The sequence below is a fragment of the Plectrocnemia conspersa genome, unplaced genomic scaffold, assembly GCF_051122295.1.
Source record: "Plectrocnemia conspersa isolate PC_06_02 unplaced genomic scaffold, ASM5112229v1 ptg000012l, whole genome shotgun sequence".
NCBI lineage: Eukaryota > Metazoa > Arthropoda > Insecta > Trichoptera > Polycentropodidae > Plectrocnemia > Plectrocnemia conspersa.
The window spans coordinates 20,625,476-20,647,797 of NW_028277176.1; the positions used below are offsets into that span (position 1 = coordinate 20,625,476).

Genomic DNA, 22,322 nt, shown 5'->3' on the forward strand with positions numbered 1-22,322 from the left:
AACATCAATATTTTTTTTAAATTTGTTTAATGTATAGAAAGGAGCAATGATAAGTATATCGAATGTATATCCGCATATTGTACTTTAGAGCATATTTTTGAGGAGCCTACATTTAAAGTAGTCATTTCATTTTCTCTTATGAATAATGACGAAATTTATAGACGTCAAAGTGACTCTGTTAAAAGAAACGGAGTAAAGTATCGAATATAAAATGGCCTAAAGTGTACCATTCGCATGAATTATTATTCAATCGTCAATTGGCTAATGTCAGCAACTGCTTAATTATATTTATTTTATTACATACGTGGTTTATTATCGGTTATGTTAGTTTATAAACGGTGTTAGCATATTATAGATGCGCGTATTTATTCTGGTCGTGATATCACTCACCGTTCCATTAAAACGCTTTAGTTCTACAGTTATTTCTAATTTTGTCTACCAATGCCGCAATTTTTAAAATTTATTATAATATCGTAAACCGTAGGTAAATATCACCGAACCGTTAACCTTTTCGTCTTCGCTGTTCGCTGATTACGTTGATAATAATATATAATATAAGTATATGTTTTATTATTTCTGTATTTTTGTAGCATTATGACGGATTGAAGCTATGAATATAAATTTACCGCTGTCGACCGACATGGTAGAATTGTCTTAGCATTTGAAAATATGGACAGAATACCAGAAAATCAACGATAAAGAAAAACGCTTAGAATGCAGTATGAATTTCCATCAACATAATTCAACTAGCATTGAGTTTATTTTGGTGTACACTGAATTCGCGTGACTCTACAGTTTCTTAATTTGGTGTGAGAAATGGTGAGTTTATTTGAACTCTCTATATACATTGATCGTACGTACATTAGATCACTTTATCTCAGAAGTTGTACTCAAATGTAAGACGTTTAACCTCTTCCGACCCAGTGCACATTGCAATTTACAATAATTTAAATGAAACCATTTTCGATTTATTTTCACCGGGACCTTTTGTACTTTAGCGTCCACCCTCCAGGGGGCGTTGTGGTGTCGGAAACCAGGAAACGGCGAGGCAGCTGCTCCAGAAATAATACGACGGTAGTTATAATGACTCTTTAATTGAGTACTGTCTTACGACTATATTTATTATCTTGATTGCTTTAAATTTATAGTAAATATTTAATTCGATACACGTGTGAATAATGATAATTACATATTAATGCGCAACACGTGTAAATAATTAATTATATAAAATCGGATTAATTTGTAACATGTGTCTATAATAATTTATTCGTTGCTATGAATTTATTTTTAATAATATGAGGTTATTGAACCCAACCATTAGCGGTAGTTAATTTGTTGGACCCAACAGTACAATGTACACCATTATTATTAATTCAAAATACAAAACATATTTTCCATGCCCCTTTAATGAACTAAATAAAAAAAATAACAAAAAAGTTTTTTTACGAAAAAAAAAAAATATTTTTCATGGCCCTTTATTAAAATAATTTACCAAAAATATTTTTTTACGAAAAATAAAAATTCAGGTTTGAGGAGGTTACGTATCTTTAATAAGCTTTTTGTCATGTTTTTTCTATTAACATTTTCACCGCGGATCTTTGCACGCCATGACGAGCAACGACCAGGCGCTGATGCTTCATGATTTACTTTTACGATAAATTTATTTTGAGATGTTTTCTCTGAGCAGTGGTAGAAAAGCTGGCGCAGGGATGATGTCGGTGGTAGATTCTCAGAGGGCTTGTAGGTGACAGTGACAGTGTTGCGAGGCTGATGCGGTGCTCGTATGGTGGAGTCCCTCTCATGATGTGAGCCTCCATTATCGTTATGTGGTCCGCGGGCGGACGGGCATCTGCTAGTCTCTTCGAGTGTCTGCCGGAGTCTGCCAGGTGCTTGTGACTTTCATCTCTTCATCGGAGTCCAGGCTGCAAAGTTTGCTGACCATTCACAATAATGTAGCAATCATCCGGCCAAACACTGCACTCGCTTCTTAGAATAATAAGTTTACGCCTTTAGAAAGTGACATTTGCTTGATGGATCAAAGTCGAATTTGTTACTTGTATGTGATTTATTGTTTCCCGTAACCGTTTCATAACAAATAAATATGCATTCAATGTACCGGAGAATCCTTGCGTGTCATTTATGAGGGAACCCTTTAGTTTTAGTCATAACGAGAGCCTTTGTGTGTCTAAATAATAACTTTTGGTCAGAGTAATTACGCAAGTTTCAAGATTAGGATTTTTTATTTAGAGGTTACTATAACATAGTAAAATACGCTAAGGAAATTTTCCTTCGATTAATATAGTGACGTTCTGATTAAAATAAGTACTAAGGCTAATTATGCAGCTCGTAAAGTAACCTATTTTGATATTTTTTCATAAATTGAAATTTTCTAGTGTATATATGAATTTGGCAGCGAAGCGTATTTTTTGTATAGTTATTCATAAATTGCTATCTTAATTGGTCACGCAATGAAGATTGCCTCTATTATTTTATTATTGTTTATGTAATTTTAAGTGAAACATTTTATACCCTAGGCACTGCCTATTTTGCCTATTATATAAAGCGGCCCTGTCTTGGAACTCTTGTACAGGAAATTTCTCTTTGGATCGAGCTAAAAATACAACTTAAAAATTAATCAATCACCCTGGATCAAAATTGCAACACCGCCTAGGAACCTGGAACTCGGCCAGAGCGTGGGTAACGAACGTGTCCAAGCTGACACATCCGCTAATGAAAGCGAAATTAGGAAGACACTTTGGAAGCACAAAATCGCATACCTTTTCGGAGATACTTTCGCATTATTTTTTGCTCGAACGGTCACTCTCACTTTTGCCGTACGGCGTTACCTCAACGAGTTGACCTCGTTTTCCTTTTTGTTCTCTGCGCTCTTCTTACCTTAGGAAATGTATTTATACCGATCAAACCCATCATCTCGCTGGAGGAGCTCAGAAAGTGCGAAATCACGCTCGGGACCCGTGAGATTCTTTGTTCTGCAGACTTCCAAAATAGACCTGCTATACTAACGCGATTGACCTCATGGATATTTTTTCAAAGTTTGGTCTACGATCGCACGGTACTTTTCCGTAATCACATAACACAATTAAAAACTGTTATGAGATATGATGACACTACCGTAGGTATTCTGCGCTTGGGCGCATACGTGCAAGTAATAATTATGAACTTGAACACAATAACGTTTTTAACTCGATTTGCGTAACGTGAACAATACCAAATGCAGAGAACGACATGTGCGCAATTTTCTCATGCATTGAGAAAATGCCATGAAATATTTTCCCCTCAAGTATCTATATATACATACATACATAATAAAACGACCCCATCTATATATTCATAATGAATTATCGATTAACAACGAAAAAAGCGACGATAAAGTTGCAGTGTCATTGTCAACTTGATTGAATGGATGAAGCAATTTATATTAATTTGATGGTATTTTTAATGGTTGTGTCTGTTTACACCTTACTCACTGTGACGTAGAAAACATTCAAGATGTTTCATTCAGATCCTACACAAACCAAATAATAATAAGTAATGATGCCAAGCTAGTAAAAAATCGCTTTATTTACTCGATTGGTAACACTATCGTTTTCGTTAAAGTTTGCAGTGCAGCATCGTTGTGCTTGCAGAGTGTTTAAAGGCTAATAGGCGGTTGTCTAAAAGTGGCATATCCTAGAGAGCAGTAAATAATTTTAACAGTGAAATTTGGTTTAAAATAATAATGTATGCTGACTTTCTGTGCTTGACAAAAATGATCATGAGAAAATACTTGTTAAAAGCATAATAAAAAGTATTTGTGACTTGCAAAACAAGTTTATTCGTTACGCCAGAGTTCAGATGAAGGCATTTGCGTTCCACTTTACGTCAACCCTGGTCTTTCTACAAAATCAGAAAACACGATCTTCAATGACAATTAGATTTTACGAGACGCAGACGAAGATCAATAACTTTGTATTCTACAATACTGAAATAAACGCGCGACTGCAAAAACAACCACAGCCAAACAAATATACATATCCCGATAGTGGCAACCAGAGCCGAGGAGTACAGGATATGCAAATATTCGTGGCCCAACTTCAGAAGGGGCGCAGTCGTAATATTCGATAAAATAAATCAAATTATTTCTAACTTACGATTAGTGCGATCCCGATGCGTATGGCTTAATAATGCTGTTAATATGACTATTGCATTAGAATATATAGGTAGTAATACAAAGTAGTTTTGAACACGTGTAGTCGCAAAAAACAATGTTTATTTTTAAAATATCTATATCCAATTCGATTTATTTTAGTGCGAGGTAGCCGAGATTTCGGGAGACGTTTGAGGATATTAATATTATAATAATAATTATAAACAAGTGAAATACTAAAAAATAATGTTTGTTTATTTTTAAAGTATCTGTCTTTAATTAGATTCATTTTAACCTTTACCAGACAAAACTTCTTTCTTATTGAATCCATTGCGGTCCAATTTATTTAATTACAAAAATAAAGCTTCTTACCTATTATTTATACATAATTTATTTACCCTGTACCCGTTCCAGATGTTGGGACCACTACCTGAAAAAAAAACACCATGACAAAAGAAAGTATTTAGTTAACTGCTCACTATTGTAATTCACACAACAGCAATGGTTCTCAACATAGCGGTTGATACAGATTGCTCAAAAAATTGTTTCCAAAATACATCAATAGAATAACAGATTTTATTCCAGGTAAAATGGTTAGGAATTACTAAATATTTTTACCGTAATATATAATAATAATTATCTCTGAGTAACAAATGAAAAAAAATACTGAAAAATTTATCATAAAGTCATTTAAAATGGTTTCAAAAAATAGAAAATATATTGGACATGACATGATGCCTTTGGACTGTAATGATAAAAATAATTTTGGACACGACATACATACATACATGTCTTTGGACTTCTAAAGGTTTGAGGGTAATAATAATAATAATAATAAACACACGTAATCGTAAAAAGCAATGTTTGCTTATTTTTATTATATCTAATTTTAATTCGATTAATTGTCATGCGAGGAGGGGGGGAGGTTGCAGCAACAATTAGCACGGAGTCTGATTTTTCTCTTGGCGGCCATTGTGGCAACCTTGGCGTAAATTATGATTAGTGGATAACTGTATACATAATTCTGAATCATATGGCTTTCTTATGATCCATAATTTATACACATAATCTATTAATAATATTAAAATAAAAGCGAAACACTGCGGTCTACACTGATTCTAATATGTTTCTTATTTGATTCTTAGCTGAAATATATTTATTTAATTAAATGAATAAAAATTAATAAAAAATCGTCGCGGTGGGAACACTCGTTACCGAGCGTTCCCACTGCGACGGCGACGGCACGATTTTCTTGCATGGATTTTTGACTTCTGATTAGGGATAATTGTTTTTTGCGCTTTCTTATTTGTCATATTTGGTTTAGATATGCTTCAAACGATTCCCACTTATTTAATTCGTAATATTGTTAATATTTTTTTTAAAATGAACGTTAGATAAACGAGTGTCTTCACTGCGACAGCACGATTTTATTGCTTTTGACGTGGATTCCCTTGAATTTTCCAAAAAATATGCATGTCCTTTAATGAAATATTATGAATTTTAATAAAATGGAAATATTAAAAAACGACAACTGACTGGCCAACTTTTGCCCGTTGATGACGTCTCTTTTCAAGGGTAGATAAGATTGATCATGTTCCTGAGGAGTAAATATGCTGAATTTGATTTAGATTGGTTTAAATGTGTAAGATTATATTAAATGTAAACATTTGTACGTATATATATACACACATATAGATAATAAAATATATCCGAGTGTTGACGGTGACATCACGCTTAGCTTAGAAATAAATAAACGGCGATAATACATACAAACCAATGGGTTTTTTTTTTACCAATTTAGAAAATGTTTTGCCTCCTGTATTTATACACAGCAAACGGGCGAGATATCTTATATCAATTTTATTGATGCGATTGTCAAAGTAAGAAAAGTAAAACAATCAATTATGAACTCAGTGTCAGGCACGTAAACTGAGTCAACGCATTTTTAAACGAACGTATAAATACGGAGTTACGTAATCGAAATACGTAACGTTGTGTTTTATGTTGTATTTTTAAAAATTCAATGATTCAGCGTGTGTGCCCAAGCGTGTGCGAATATTTCCCATATGTATAAGATGAGTGTTTTAGTATTTATATTTAAGTTAATTTTTGTATTGTGTTTTATATGTATGTTTAGTTTATTTTTTTCTAGTGTAAACATTAGCTATATTTGCTAAATAAATTAATAAAATAAATAAGATAATATTATATATATATCCTTATTTTTGTTATTGAAATATCGTAATTTAAAATACGTACTATAGACTATACACTATTATTATTTTTTGCTATCTTAATACATATTTATTTGTATAAATATGCGTTTATAGAAACATTGATACCATTATATTTCGATGTAAAATAATTTACAAAGATATGTTTAGTTTAAGCACACTAAAGAGATATAATTTAAAAAAAGAATTGCTCTTATTCGTTCGATAGCTTACAGTCATAATAAAATCAATATTTGCTTTCAATTTCAATATAACTGCTTTCAATTTCAATATGACTTTGGTAACTATCACAATGGCTTATCAGATAACGCTGTGTGTACAAATCAAGCGATTCTAGGAAACATGCAAGAATAAAAAAAAGGAATTGCTGATAAAACTCAGGTTTTGTTTTGCTTTGTGTGGATATATTATGTACATATACATGATCAATCGTTTTAAATTAATAAAAGCATATTTGACTGCAAATATTTTATTTGCGACACATTAATCATAATGCAAGTTAACTGTATTCAATATATGTGACAGATGTTGGTTCGCTTCCACAAATTCTGTTGAATTTTGCTGCTTTTGTGATATTCGGCGTATAGTAAACACAATCAAATGCATCGTTTACGGTTTTTGCAAGAAGTGAAAAGTAAGCAAAGAAATATATAATAAAAACTAGCAACAAACTCTATATACGTATTGCGTCAGGCGGATGTTGGCATTTGCAGATTTGAACAGCTTGCGGTGTATGATTATTTTTAAATATATAACATCAAATTATCGGAATTATAAAAATTGTACTTAGAATTAGATAGTTGTCCTATTTACATTAACTCAATTTTATACTTTAAACTATGAAGGTAATTCGCTGGCTTTTCAATGTGCATAAAGAATGAGGACGGCGGTTGCTTCCGTGATGTAAATTATTCAATACAGCTTACCCTAACACAATCCTAAATACTCTATGTTTGAACACAGCATTATTCATGTGTAGATATTATTAAAAATTCTTATATGAACATAATGTAAAATTCAGCAAAATACAAAGTTCTTTTATATAATATTATAATTTCCACTAGCAGTAGAACGAGTCAGGAATATTAAAAAATCGCATTTATAAAACCAATAATATTAATAAAATTAAATAAACATTTATTTAATTTATTTGACTTATAGACAACAAAATTAAAAAAGAAATATAAATCAATATCAGACATATCCACTCAAAAGTACGTAAATTTGACATATCTGATGTTGATTCTAGACAACAAATATTTCTATCTTGATTTTTATTTTTGATAATCAGTAAATAATATCTGTTTTAATGTAGTTTTTCAATATTGTAAAATAAGTTATTTAAGAAAACAAATCCTAGTTCTACTTCAGCTTCAGAAAAAGTTTAACAGCTTTAAATGATTGATATTACAATACATGTAAAACAATGTAACTAACAAAACATGTATTTACGAATCTTCTTAAATTTTTTAGTTAATAATATCTTAGAAAATTTGCATATATACTATATGTTTGTTTTAAGACTATATAATATATTAATGAAGTGGTGATAGTTCCTATTTTATTAACAGCATCTTCAATTACAAACTAAGCTTCTAAAAAAATAGCTAAGATGAACTTTTCAGATGTTAATAAGCGTGTACAATGCTAATTTTAGAATAAAATTTGCTTAACAGTTAAAAATATTATACAATTCTAATTAGGCCGTTATATCTTAGAAAAATACACGGCTTTGTCACAAATTCACACGACTACCACACATGCATACTTTCGTAGCGTTTTGCAACACAAGCAAAGAAAGTTTTGCTATGCTCCGTCGAACGTGCATTCTACGTAACAAATAATGATGAAAACAATGACTAAAAAAATGGTAAAAACGACTTACTTTCCGTTAATGAACGTATATAAATAAGTACTGATGTTTTTATTATGACAAAAATACCAATTTATATTCCCTCATTCCCCATAATATGACAATGATCATAGTGATAGTGAATAACAAATACGACTATATTCATATATTCAAAAAGATGTAGGCAATAAATTTAATGTTTTTTAGAGAATCAATAATCAGTAACTTTGTTATAAACATTCGGTCAAAATATAACTAGCTTTTTAATTTAAAAGCATAACATTCAATATTTTAGGGATGCATTAATAGCTGTCTATAAAATTAGAACAAAAGTTTGGCAAAAAGAAACACCCAAGAATTTGCTCACATCAATTCAAAGTATATATGAACAGTTTTTTTTAGTAATGTATGTAAATATCTGTATTAGTTTTTATTATGTTTAAATATTGATTATAAAAAAATATTGAGAAAACAAAAACACCACTTTTTATTTAATCTTTAGTTATATTTTATCTAGGAAATTTTCTATTTATCAATAAATATATATGTATATATCTTCTTATTAAAATCGCAAAGGTTTCCGCCCATGTTTCTTGGATATCTTGTAGGAAATTATGAGCAAACCAACTCTACGCTCGACCTCCTGCTTGGGCTGTCGTTGAAAAAACGCTGTTTATAAGATCCAGTGTGAATTTAATTAATTATCTTCCGCATCACTGTTTTTGTTGAACAAAACGGGCAATAATATTGTTAATATATACATTGTCAGTAATAATAACTGTCATTACATTTGACAAGCAGCTAGTAAAACTTTGATTTCGACGATTAACTCGACATAACGACAATAAGAAATAAATAAATTCATTATACTATTTCAATGCTTATTTGTGATTTTTGGAGTACAAATATTTTATATTCGATTTATTACAGTCCTTTTATTTTATATCTGGTAATGCATAAAATCCATCTAAATTAAAATACTGCAGATATAATTATAGACCGTTTAACAATTGATCATATATTAAATCTACTGACCAATTAATTAAATTATTGACCCATTAAGAAAAAGTAATCTTGTGAATTAATCTAGTTTCTGTCTATCTCTTTTTTTCCACATACACAATATACCTAAGTACACTCTTTATTCCGCAAAGTCCACGGACAAAATGACTTATTTTGAAGCATTTTATAGTACTGCTTTCAGTGACAATAATGTTACAGAGACACTTATTTTTAATTATTTGCGAGAAATAGGTTTTTTATAGCATATGAGAATGGCAATAGCATTTTTACAATAATATACACATTACATAAAAAGTTATATTTATTATAAAAAAAATAAATGGCAATATGATTTTTTTTATATTTCGAACCAAACTGAGAGCAAAATCTATAAAAAGCGCCATGTTTTAAGTCGTATAAGGCACTCAAGTTTCTCAATATTTTGCGTGCACTACAAAAATATATATACATATATATAGATAAATATATATATATGTATATATTAAGTGATTATCCTTTACGCAACGACGAACCTACGCGTATATCGATCTCGGCGAGGAGAGCGTTGCGCAATGAATAATTTTGGCATCCCGCTCTTATGCTTTAGAATGACGTGTTTTCTCAGGGAAATTTCCCGCTGGAAAAGTGTCAAAACACATAAACTTATTCTAGTGTTGCCACAATTAAGCAATGGTAAAAAGGAGGGAAGCGGGATCACCGCGCACTATTTCTACCCCATGTTCTCTTGCACGCGTTCGAACATCAGAAATTAGGGTTGTCACCTCTCACATGAATTTTCTTCAATATAATAAGTATACTAGTGCTGCCTCATTGTACAATCATCTAATTTTTACCAAATAATGTGTATGAAAAAGTTCTAAATAAAAATAAATAAATAATTTTTGTCTATCTGTATATGTGCGATGGCACCTTACTGCTCCTGCTTCATCCTCCAATACCAACTTGTATAATTTGAGTCTCTTAACAATTACGTAACATGACTCCGTAGCGCTTGCTAGCTTAACTTTGAGGGAATATATAGGCATCTCGTGGATAATGTAGGAATTGCAGTTCCTTATAAGTTGGTAGTGTATTTCGTGTCATTCTTCTACACAGATTTTAAAGTCCCTATGACATTAATCGTTGTTTGCAAAAATAGCAGAATTTTCTCAAGGGTCATACTTTTTGTGCCACCTTGTATTAGCTATTTATATAAGTTAGTTTAGTTATTTATAAATAAAACACAATAGTATATATTAATATATTAAAATTATCTGTGAGCAGTATTTTGCTTTTATTTATAAACTTTTATATATTTAATAAATCAATAATGCCGTAACATTTATCTAAGGTCAATCATAATTATAAATATTTTATTTCAAGATTGATTTAAAATACATTTATAACACTATTCTGTCAGCTAAGGAACAATTTTTTTATGTGCAAAGTCAATCTAGTGTCTTTTCTATTTTTCGGCACCCAACGCACGCAGAATGTCATAATTATCTAAAATCAAAACAATTGTTATCTATTTATTAACGAGTTCATAATTGATAACACGTAATCTTAACTCCTTTCCTTATCACGAACTTTACTTATTTCTGCATCACAACAACCTTTTGCCTCGTTTTTCCTGTTTATAACGTCACTGCCATAAATGGAAACAGGTTGGCGAATAATTTCAGCACCTTCTAACGCACAGAAGAAACGACAGTATCGCCATCCCTTTTTACGAAGTAGTATCTTTGCCATTCAATTATCATTGGAAAATAATTGGGTCAAGTCTGTAATCAACTTTTAAATAATAATAATGAAACAAACCGGTGAAGTATGCATAGATCAATAGCTATTTTTAAAATCGTAAAAATAAATAAACAAAGATCTGTAATGATTTTAAGCTATACGGTAAAAAATAATTAATATACAATGTACAGCATAATGTTGCTAGTATTGTTATTCGTAGATGTATAATGTAAATATCTCGTTATAGAGCCTAATAAATTGCATTTTATTATAAATTATTAAATATTGCAATGACATTGAAAAATTGAATTATCTTAATTCTTACGATATATTGAATTATCATTGGTGCTATATGTTTATATAAGGATCTTTATAAATATAAAGAAAAAAACTCGCAACTTTATTTATAAACTGAACTATACCGAACTTCATTATTTGACCTAGCATACAAATATGCTAGTTTGTAAATGAATAAACGTGATTTTCGCATTCCTTAGAACAATGTATTTTACAAAGTGTGGAGGTCAGTGTTTATTTTATGTGAGTATGTACATATGTATGCAGGTCCGGCCCTAGGTTATTTGGCGCCCCAGGCAAAAACTAAATTTGCGCGCCCCCCCCCCCCTATTAATACATTAATAACTCATTACATGAGCGCAAAAATATAATTCAAATTAAAGTAATTTAATATTATATTTGACACCATACTCTTTTTTGAGATTGTGGGTATTTAAGAATTTGTTGTTTTATTTTTGTCGCGATTTTTTACTCGTGAAATAATCTAAAGAGTGCACAGTAGTGTATACAAAAAAATAATATCAGATTATATTCTTTAACAATATTGTATGATAATTTTAAGTGAATATTGCGCCTTTATTTGGTATCACGGCGCCCCACAAGATCTAGCGCCCCAGGCGATCGCCTGTACTGCCTGCCCCTCGGGCCGGCCCTGTATGTATGTACATGTTTATAGTTTTATACTTTAACAAAACCGTATTATAGCCAATATATTATATATAACTAGATAAGTATAATATTTTAATATTACTTTGCATTCATCACTTTTATTTACAAATGTTATGTAGATTTAAATGGGGTTTTTCATAGATGTGTAAGGGAAAAACGAGGGGGTGTGCAAGATGTGAGCTGGTTTATAGAAGAACAGGAACATGAAAAAAATGTCAGTTATACTAACGAAATGTAGCATCGACTACCTACTCATGAACACACTTCGGAACTTTTCTCCAAATGGCTTGCCGCCATTGTGACCCATAAACTGCTATTTAATAGAAACAGGGCGTGAAACACAAAATATAAATTTAATTACACAAACAATTTTTTCGGCCTATTTAAACCTAAATTAATCTTAAGAAAACTTCATATTGTGCAATACCAAGTGATAACAAATAGTAAAGATCATCATTTATTTCACACTAAAAGGTATTTCGGGTGACCATACTTACCTTTTAATCTCAAGTATCGGAGACTACGTTAAGAATAACCTAAATTTTAAATATAAGCACATATTTTTATAAAGCACAAAATCATTACTTTTATTTATTCTTTTACTTTACCACTAATGTTTAAATTTTTCTTTATAAAATTATAATAAACCAGTAACATATTACATATAATACATAAAAGAGTTTTTTTGAATGTAATTATCATTTAAAAAAACTACTATCCTAGTACTTTTTTGGTATGTACTTTGGGGTACAGTTCATTATATTAGATTTTTTTAATGAAGCGGTTTTTGAAGTTGCTAAGGTATGGTATTGATAATTCATAGTACACTAGAAAGTCGTGATTACGACCTTTTTCTTTACTATTGCGGCTAGGACACCAACGATCTCTTTAAACGATCCAACTTCTCAACGACTTGCCAAACACGTGCCGCACATAGGCAAACTTCAAAATGGCGTTCTTACTCAGGGACGTCATTTTAGCTTTTCCCAGAAGGAACAAAAGTTAGTGGTCGTTTTTTTAATATTTCCATTTCATTAAGATTCATAGTATTTCATTAAAGAACATGCATTTTTCAAGCAAAATTCAAGGATGATCTGATTAGAATCCACGTCAATAGCAATAAAGTCGTGCCGTCGCCGTTGTAGTGGAAACGCTCGGTTATCTAGCTGTCATATTAAAACTTTTAATAATAATATTACAACTTGAAATAAGTAAGAAACGAATGAGCGGATATTTCTTTACTAGGCACTTATATGTTTTCTAAGATGAGTACGAGGAGCTGCAACAATTTATGTGTAATGGTGCCCATCTATTTTAAGCACTATAATTTTTATTATACAATGTATATGTAGGTACGCATTTGTAATAAGAATAGGTGTGATAAAGCACGCGCGTGTGTGCATATGTGTACGTGTGCATATGAGTGTATGTTTGAATAAGTATTTTGAATATTTATTTGAATAAAACTGTCAAATCGGACGCTCAGATTTGTAATAAATAAATAACCTATCTATAACACATAGATAACGATACACTGTTATAAAAAAGATTGCTCATTGCTGCTTTATATAAAAAGAAATATAATACCAGAGGTGACAACCCCAGCAAAAAAACAAACAACCAAAAAGTAATACGTTTAGATTCACTCAGCGATCGAATCAAATGTGTTGACGAGACATTGCATTGTATTTAAATTACCATCGCTGCGCTTTTAAGTTGCATTCATTAGCAAAACAGCGATAAAAACCAAACGCCGCTAATGCAATTGAGGTTATGGCGTTCGAATAATAATACCGCGAACACCTGTACGCATTGTAGATATACGATGCGTTATTTTGATTTTTATGCAATGAAAATGATAGAAATGCAAGTACGCGACGGCCATTTTATTTGTATTTATTATTCGAAGATGTCGGAGCGTTTTCTAGAACGCGTCAACCGTCGGTTCGCGAGCGCGAATAGGAAAAGTGTCAAATTTGATCGTCGTTGATTTTGAAGCGTCTATTTTAATATTAAATGTTTCGGTACGCTTTGAAATTGAAGATCGTTAGATTGCGGTTTAAAAAAGGAGAGTTTTCGTAGATTTATGGCTCGATCTAAAATCGCGTTCGAACGGCGGGTTGACGACCGAAGGCGATCGCAGCGCCGCCTTGCGCCTTCGCGGCGTTTGTCCGTCTCTTTCTGGCGCGTCGCGATCGGAGGCGATCCGTCTCTCTCTTTCCGCGCGCGAAGCTTCGAACGGAACGCTCGATTCGCGCGGGGTAGCGCCCGCCATTAGTCCGCCGGTCGCCGAACGTCTCGGTCGCTTCGTCGCGCGCTCTTCGTCTCTCTCCCTCTCCGACCAGTCGACCTCAGTGCATCGCTATGGCCGATTCCGCAGTAGAAACCAAGTGAGTGTGCGCTCGGAATTGAAATTAATTTTATTTTCCCGCCGGGGGTCGTTTAGGGGTCACGGGTGGTAAAGGTCCCACGTGCGCGGCGAGGGCGGCGCGCGCCGGCAATCGTTCGCGAACGTTCGCCTGGCGGCGTCCCCCGCCGCAATCGCCGCAATCGCCGCAATCGCCGCGTTCGCGAACGCAGCGTCGCCCGCTCGATTCGAACGTCAACTTGCGCATTATGACTCAATTCTGATTTGGAACCGCTCTTGCAGAGAAACCACCCCCGTCGTCGAAAAGGAGACGGTCATCTCCTCTGCGAAGGAGTCTCCGATCAAGGAGACCAACGGCAAATCCGTCGAGACGGAAACCGTCAAGAACGGAGCCTCCAAGAACGGCGCACCCAAGGAGAACGGTTCCTCGGACAACGGAACCGAAAAAGAAAAGGAAGAAGACGATGAAGAAGACGAGGAGGAAGAAGATGAAGACGAAGTGAAAGAAAATGGCGACTCAGGTATGTCAAAATTGCAACAACAATACTTTTCACAATCATTATTGTTTAGTCGACAAGTTAATAGGCAGATATTTTATTTAGTTTACGTTTAGCTTGAAATTTTAAAAAGGTGAATGGAAATATAAATCTTATTAGCATAATTTTATTAAGCGGTGTTGTAATTCGATCACTTATCACGTATTATATTTTTATAATAGCTAAATAATTAGTTATAAGTATATATTTATATAATCTGATTAATTAAGTGGTTGTTTATGTATTTTATTTCGTACGTTCGAATGACATCATTATACCTCTCGTGTTATAAATGTTTCATGTTTCGCATATAAGACAGTCAGTGATAGAATTTCAAATAAGGCTAATTAAATTCTATTACAAATTCATATTTATTAGTTTGTTTTTGCATATGTTACATCTTCAACGAACAATCGTAAGCGACTAATGATAGAGCAAATAAATAAAAATAGCCGTCGGTCAGAACAGTGCACACCCCATGAATAACTCTGCAACGAATATGCTTAAAATGAGGATTATACAAATTGGCAACAAAATTTACTATACGTAACTGGTATAAAGTACCTATTAAATACATAAATTATTTAATTTTGAATACTTTGACAAACAAACGTTCATAAATTATTTTGTGTGTACCACAACTAGAGTGATTTGAGAGTGCATACATGGACCAGTTAATGTATGTATTTTTGATAACATGTACATAGCAAAAAATGATTACTTACATTTTAATAATCATCCATTGTGTGATACTACTTTATATCATATTGACAACGTGGTGATTCAAATTTTATTTTGTTTCTGGCAAAATTTATAAATTCAATATTTAAAATAAAATGTATCGCTTTCTGAATATTTCCAATTTTGTTATTAGTGTTGTCTCGAATCCATACAAAAATTCTTTAAGACCAGTGATTATTTAAACACAATATATACTCAAAGATCAGTGAATAAAAACAAATTCTCGTAGAATTCACTTAGCCCTTTGAGCAATTTCTAAATAAATAAAAAACGTTTATGTAATTAAGAGCACGAAATGAATGAAAATAACAAAAAATATTTTATAAAAAGTATTGCGAGCCCCTGAATTGATATAAAAAAATTCCACAAAAGCCAAAATATATATATATATATATATATATATATATATAAAATAAATTAACAAAATTAATTAATAGAAAAGTGTTAAAATAAATTATTAAAACATACTAATACAAATTTGTAGTAAAATAAATCAACACAATAAAACTTATCACTAATTTTTTTATAATTCATTTTAAATTTAATATAAAATAATAATAAATATGGAAAAATACGAAAATTAACTCACTCCCAGGTATATACTAACAAATTAACTTTACTCAAAGGGTTAATCACTTAGAACAAGGCTTAATAAAATAAATAAAACATAACTTTACAATAGTAAAAGGAGCGATGCAACAATAATCCCAACAACTACCTCCAGAATAAAAAAAAAAACAATACAACCCTGTGTACTTACACATATCGGTACCGCCCCTCAGGCCGACCAACCAATTACATGCCAGAAATTAAAGATCACGCAATGAACAATCTTTGTACACTAGATTAACCAATTCTTAATGAATGTAATGATAATTGGTAATATCGTGTTTATGTACTCATAAAATACAGTAATAATTAGTCTGCCAATAAATAGTTTATTATATAAAATATATACTGAAAACTGATTAACTTTTTCAAATATTGGGTCAAAAAAAAATAATATGTAATATTTTCTTGAAGACTATATTTTATTAAGTATATTACTTTTTTGTAGTAATAATACATTGCTATAGTTTCAATCCCATTTTCATCGAACTTTCTTGAAAAATTCCACTCATAAATATCTCGCTTGTTCGTTTTCTGACTCGGTTAGGGATCTTTTTTTATTGTGGTGATTATTAAAAATAACTGACTAACTGCAAAGCATCGCAAACATTGGCCACAAAATTGAACTCTTATTAACGGTATAAGAATCGATGCACCATTAGCATAAAAAAGAATCCACAATTCAAGGCTTACGTAGTAATGCTCTGCAACTAGAGTTGGGTATTTGTTCTAAATTGAATTATAGAAACTAATCAAAAATTTATTGCGTGACAAAGTCTTCCTGAACGTATTTTAGGTGGATTTTGATGGATTGGTAATAATAATGACATAATGCCATAATTTGAAACAGATTTTCATCCAACTTATTTGAAAAATTTACATTATAAATATCAGCTAAGTTCATTAGCTGATATTTATATGCCAATGCCAAAAGTTTAAATTTTATACTTATATAATTGTTTTTAAACGTAATTAAAAATTTGCATACTTTAATTTTTATTATAAAAATTATCAATTTAAATTGATTATGTATATAAACTTGATCACTCAGTCACTGTTTGTTATATATAAATAAAACTATTTTATTCCCTTACAGACGCTTGCCCGATCAAAAGAAAGTCGTGCAGCGGCGACGCCGAGGCACCCGAAGTAACGACGCCCGAGAAAAAACAGAAGTTAGTCGACGGCGACGACGTCGAAGAGACGGAAGAAGGAGTCGAAGCCTAAATCGTATACTTCCAGACCGCAAGTCTAGTTGTAGTATTTAAATTCAGTTAAGAATGTTATTAAGATTATATTGTATAATAAGAAGTGGACGCTGCCAGTCGGAACCGAGTCTCGGTCCGACCCGATCGGGCGCGGACGCAAGTTTTTAGCCCGGCGCACGCCGACGAGCGCGTCCGTCTTACATTCCCGGGTTTGTCCGGACTCGGCTACCCTTAGTGAAATGTTTTTAAGAATATGATTCAGAAGTGATTTAAATAATGTAATAAAAAAGAGTTCAAATATTAACGACGTAAGGTGTTCCTTTTTTTGACTACTTAATATGATATAAATGACAATTTTATGGTATCCTTATTGGATATATATTCGAATGCGTTTCTTTAGTATTTCGTCCTCTTTTTTTCTTTCTCTTGTTGCTTTTAAATACGCATACGAGTGATGCTCGAATGGAAAGCGTACGAGTCTCTTTTTTTTATTTTAAGCACATTTTTATGCCATGAATTTTTTTACGGCTTCGGTGATTTTTCGGCATTTTCACCATACACTATCTATTTTTTATTTTGCTCAAACATGACTCGGTTACTATTTTTTTTTTAACAATGAAAATACTAAAACGAAAAATATGCCAAACTGTGTTCGTGTTCATATCAAAGACTAATGAGAATAACCAATTTCGTTTTTATATTATTGACGATACGTATTTTTTCTTGTACCTATAAAATGTTTTAAATCCCGTACAATATAACCTTGTTTACCCTATCGTCCTTGCTAAACTATATTTTGCTTTTTTTTGTCGCGTTTAGTTTACAACATTCTAGTTACACTTTTCTTTTCAGTATATACATGCGCATTATCAATAACAGCTAACTATGTTTTTATTTAATACCCATTTTTCAAATTGAGTCTTGTGCGACGATCGATTAAACAAGGCTATATTGTGCGCTAGTAGTGTGTTCCGAGTTTATGTACAGTCTATATTTGAGAAGAATTCACTCTATATTTCATATGTAATTATTTAAGGAGGCAATAAAATAGTTTCCAGTAACATTGGAATTTTATTTCTTGTTTTATTTTATTTACACTCTAGTTTTGTAAAGTTTGACGCTTTATTCGCTTATATATATATGTATATTTAAGGTATTTATTATATATATATACCTATTATTTGCCTATGCTTCCCTCATCCCATGATCGCTGATATAAACAATATATATTTTATTTTATGAACCAATAAAAAAAATCCTTTTGCTAAGATCACTCATACCCACACCCGACTGCGCTGTTTTATTTAATTTATATTATTTATGTATTAATATATATTTATAAACGGCAGCCTTTATCTGATGATTACGTGAAAGTAAAGAGTTTCGTTTACCTTTGTGATATTAAAATGTTAATTTTTAAGTTAAAAACGAACTGATGTATCGAACTGAAAAAATTATCTCTTAGGTTTAAGTGTTAGGAAATAATACAGGGTCTGATTATTTCTCTCATGTATTGCGAAATTGCAACAATACGGTTATAATTATTTGTATATACATACTCTCGCGTACGATATATTTTTTAGTACATGTGTGATGTGACAATCAAAAAGTGTACGCTGTTGTTGAATCTGTATACTTTGCTAAAATGTCATGTAACACAATTGGGTAAATGAAGTACAAAAAACTATGGTAATGTTTATATAGTTGTATTTTTAATTTAAGAAATTTTAATCTATTTACAACTTTTACAGGGTGTTTTTGAGGTTGAAATGTTTTTTTACTTATTCTAATATCTTATTTTTTTTATATAATCTATTAGTGTATATATTTATTTTAAAATATATACATACAATATATTTATTTTACATAAGTTGTGTATTCACATATTTTATATTTACATATATTATGTATAATACTAATGATGAAAGATTACAATTTTAAAATGTCTGTTTTTTTCATTGCAGGTCTATTAATCATAACTTTTTCTTTCAGTTTCCCGGATATTGTAAAATGATATTTGTCAAAATTATTGTTTTTAATAAATTTGTTCAATTTTAAAACTGTATTTTTGTGGTTGTACCTATACATTTCCAATTCCTGCAATTATTTGTATTCCCTATTCATAATGACCTGACAATTCACAACTAAATGCATATTGGAATATATATAATACATACACACATACACAAGTTTATGTTTAACTATAGCACGAATTTGATTACAGCGTTCATTCGGCATTCTAATTTAAAATTTGTTTTGCTGCTATATATCCACAATATACACTTAACACATCGGGGTGGGTATTACTAGTCTACTGACGGTAATTAACGGGAGTGTTATTACTACTGTTTTCGTCGTCTAGTAGAGTAAACGTTGGATAAGGTAGTTTTACCAGTAAAATTTATCTTTTGAATAAATGTTTGTACTAGATGAAAAAAATATTACTATTTTTATCCTTTAATAAAGACTAAAGCCATAAATTATACTAGAAATTTAATCTAACCCGCTAACAACTGAAATTTATAATGCTCTTCATTTTTTTTAAATAAAAATAAAATATTTTAGATGTAAGTTATTTATGTTTCAATTTCTTAACGATTTCTTAACGCCATTGGTTTAGATAAGTCTTCTCTCACACTAATCAACGCTTTATTCGAAGAAATTCATAAAAAACTTTCTCACATCAGCACCTCGGCTCAGGAGTCTCGAAGAGAGTGATAGGCTTCTTCTCAAATCACACTACGAGGATTCTACTACTCTAATTCAACCCCTACTGCCTGCTAAAAGCCCTTAGAAGCCAACCTTAACTCTTTCGCATTTGACACTACCGTATTTGATACTGATGCTGATAATTTATATTTGTGCAATTAAAACTATTTATTAAATAGCTCTTTAGGCAAAAAACTTACTAAACGAAAAAAATTGCATCTGTATTCTGTCAATTTTTCTTCTTAATTTGAAGAAACTTGTCACTTTGATGGTCATCAATAACGTAATTTAAACTAGAAATGTAAGATAGATTATACAAAAGTACGCAGAAAATTATACAAAACATAATAAAAACTAGTTTGGTACTTTCCTGTTATCAGGAGGCAAATTTATTTATTTGTTTATATATTTTATTTATTTATATACAATTATAAATGACATGTGGAAGGCAAGTAACATTTTAAATAATCTTCATTTTTTAAGTAAATCGTAGCAGATACATGGGGTGCTCACGAAATAATAATTTTGAACAATTTGGCCCCCGTTAAAAGAAAAGTACCAATATTTTTATCTTTCAGTCATAATCTTTTACGATTCTACTAAAATATCATCGATAAATAAAGTACATTTACTTTACAGCGTCTCCATTTTCCCAGTACATCGCTCTTCGGAAATTTACGCCCCAGGTAACCTGTATCGCCTACACCTTGAGCCGGCTCTGCTATATCACTCGATTAATATTAACCAGTTACCATTTCTAGATCTCTCTATAGATAATTATTATATCAAAACAGGCAGAGTTGCATATTGTTTATGCAAAAGTATATATTTCTTTTTTTTCAACTACTTGTTCAAACGTTTAATCAAACTTGTAAAAAATACACACATTGTACTATGTCTGATACTGCATGTCATTAACCTTAGATCAGAAACGTTTAAATTATTCAATTTTATTTATTCAGATGTGTGTGCACAAGATATTATGCATTAAAAATTTGCAAGTGTACTAAAAACTGAAATTGTAGCGCAATTTATTGTTTTCATAAGCATTTTTAGAAGACACGAGTATCGATAATCTTGTAATGTAATAAAAATTATTCCATATAAAAATTAATTTATTTATTTTTGGTTTAAGCGAGTGCTTTCCAAGACTTCCAAAATTCTTAAAAATTGTTAATATACACTCGACAGGTATCTTAAAAGAAGGACACTTATCTTCATGACGAATGATAATCTTAGCCGGCGTGTCAGTATACGATTAGATATTCATTTAATAATACAAATTTAAAATGAAACAAATAATATAAGATATTATTTATTAATAAATTGTAGTAATAAACTTAGCTATAAAGTTACTAATTGCAAATAATTGCCTAGTTAATTTTACACTAAATAAAAAAATATCTATCGACAGTTATAAAGTTCTGTCAATATTTTTCATAACTTTCATCTGTAAGTTTACCAGTTTAAAAATTGCATTATTAAAATAACTCTATATTTAAAAAAACAGCGATTAATTTTTAAACAACAAATATCTGATTTTTTAGTGTGTGTAATATGCATACACTCACATTTGAAATCTGGTATAAACCATATTTTTCGACTTAGTTTACATTTGGGTGCCTCATGCAAATCATTAGATCCAGATTATATTTTTTCCAAAATAAACATCGCTGCAACGCCCGCGCTGTTGCGAATAAATAATGATCTATTTTAGATTTTCGCAGAATATCTTGACACAGTGCCAAGAGCAATCACCTCTATTACATTTTGCGTGACGTGTCGCCGGATAAATAATTAACGATGAACACGTTGTTCGTAAATAATAACCAAACGCAAAGACATTATTTGGGTCATGCGATCGATTCATACGACAGCACGTAGATAGTTGCCAACGGAGACAAATTTCCATTTCGTTCGATTAACTAAATAATCAATGTCTTCATGTTCGAAATTACCCCGGAAGCATAATTCAATCGTATTAAAATCTTAGTGGCCATCAAAATGTGTTTTATGACCATAATTAAAAAATATACGTATATATTCGTATTCAAAACAGGGTAATGGCAGCAATCTTTTTAGGTTATATCATGATTATCACTCCTGTGAAGATGACATTGAATATATACATTCAATCAATAGATGTTAATTTACTTTATTAGGAAAATTAAAAAAAAACAACAATATACATATGTACATACACATAA

At 31.2% G+C, this 22,322-nt stretch overlaps 1 protein-coding gene and 1 long non-coding RNA gene across 4 annotated transcripts; one reads left to right on the forward strand and one right to left on the reverse strand.

Moving 5' to 3' along the window:
* Positions 1-1,527: 1,527 nt before the first annotated feature.
* LOC148228564 (uncharacterized) lies at positions 1,528-4,237 on the reverse strand. Of its 3 annotated transcripts, none has more exons than XR_015811580.1 (2): positions 4,152-4,237; positions 1,528-1,922 (listed from the first exon to the last, which is right to left on the reverse strand). It is a non-coding gene; the product is annotated as an uncharacterized LOC148228564 (long non-coding RNA). The 3 variants fall into 3 exon arrangements; XR_015811581.1 differs by having other exon boundaries at positions 1,528-1,983; positions 4,152-4,188; XR_015811582.1 differs by having other exon boundaries at positions 1,528-1,986; positions 4,152-4,166.
* Positions 4,238-14,217: 9,980 nt separating this feature from the next.
* On the forward strand, positions 14,218-18,480 carry Df31 (Decondensation factor 31). The gene is made up of 3 exons (XM_088199125.1): positions 14,218-14,334; positions 14,595-14,833; positions 17,295-18,480. The coding sequence occupies exons 1-3, from the start codon at positions 14,309-14,311 to the stop codon at positions 17,423-17,425; spliced, it is 396 nt and encodes a 131-aa protein (XP_088055251.1). The 5' UTR covers positions 14,218-14,308; the 3' UTR covers positions 17,426-18,480.
* The last annotated feature ends 3,842 nt before the right edge of the window (positions 18,481-22,322 follow it).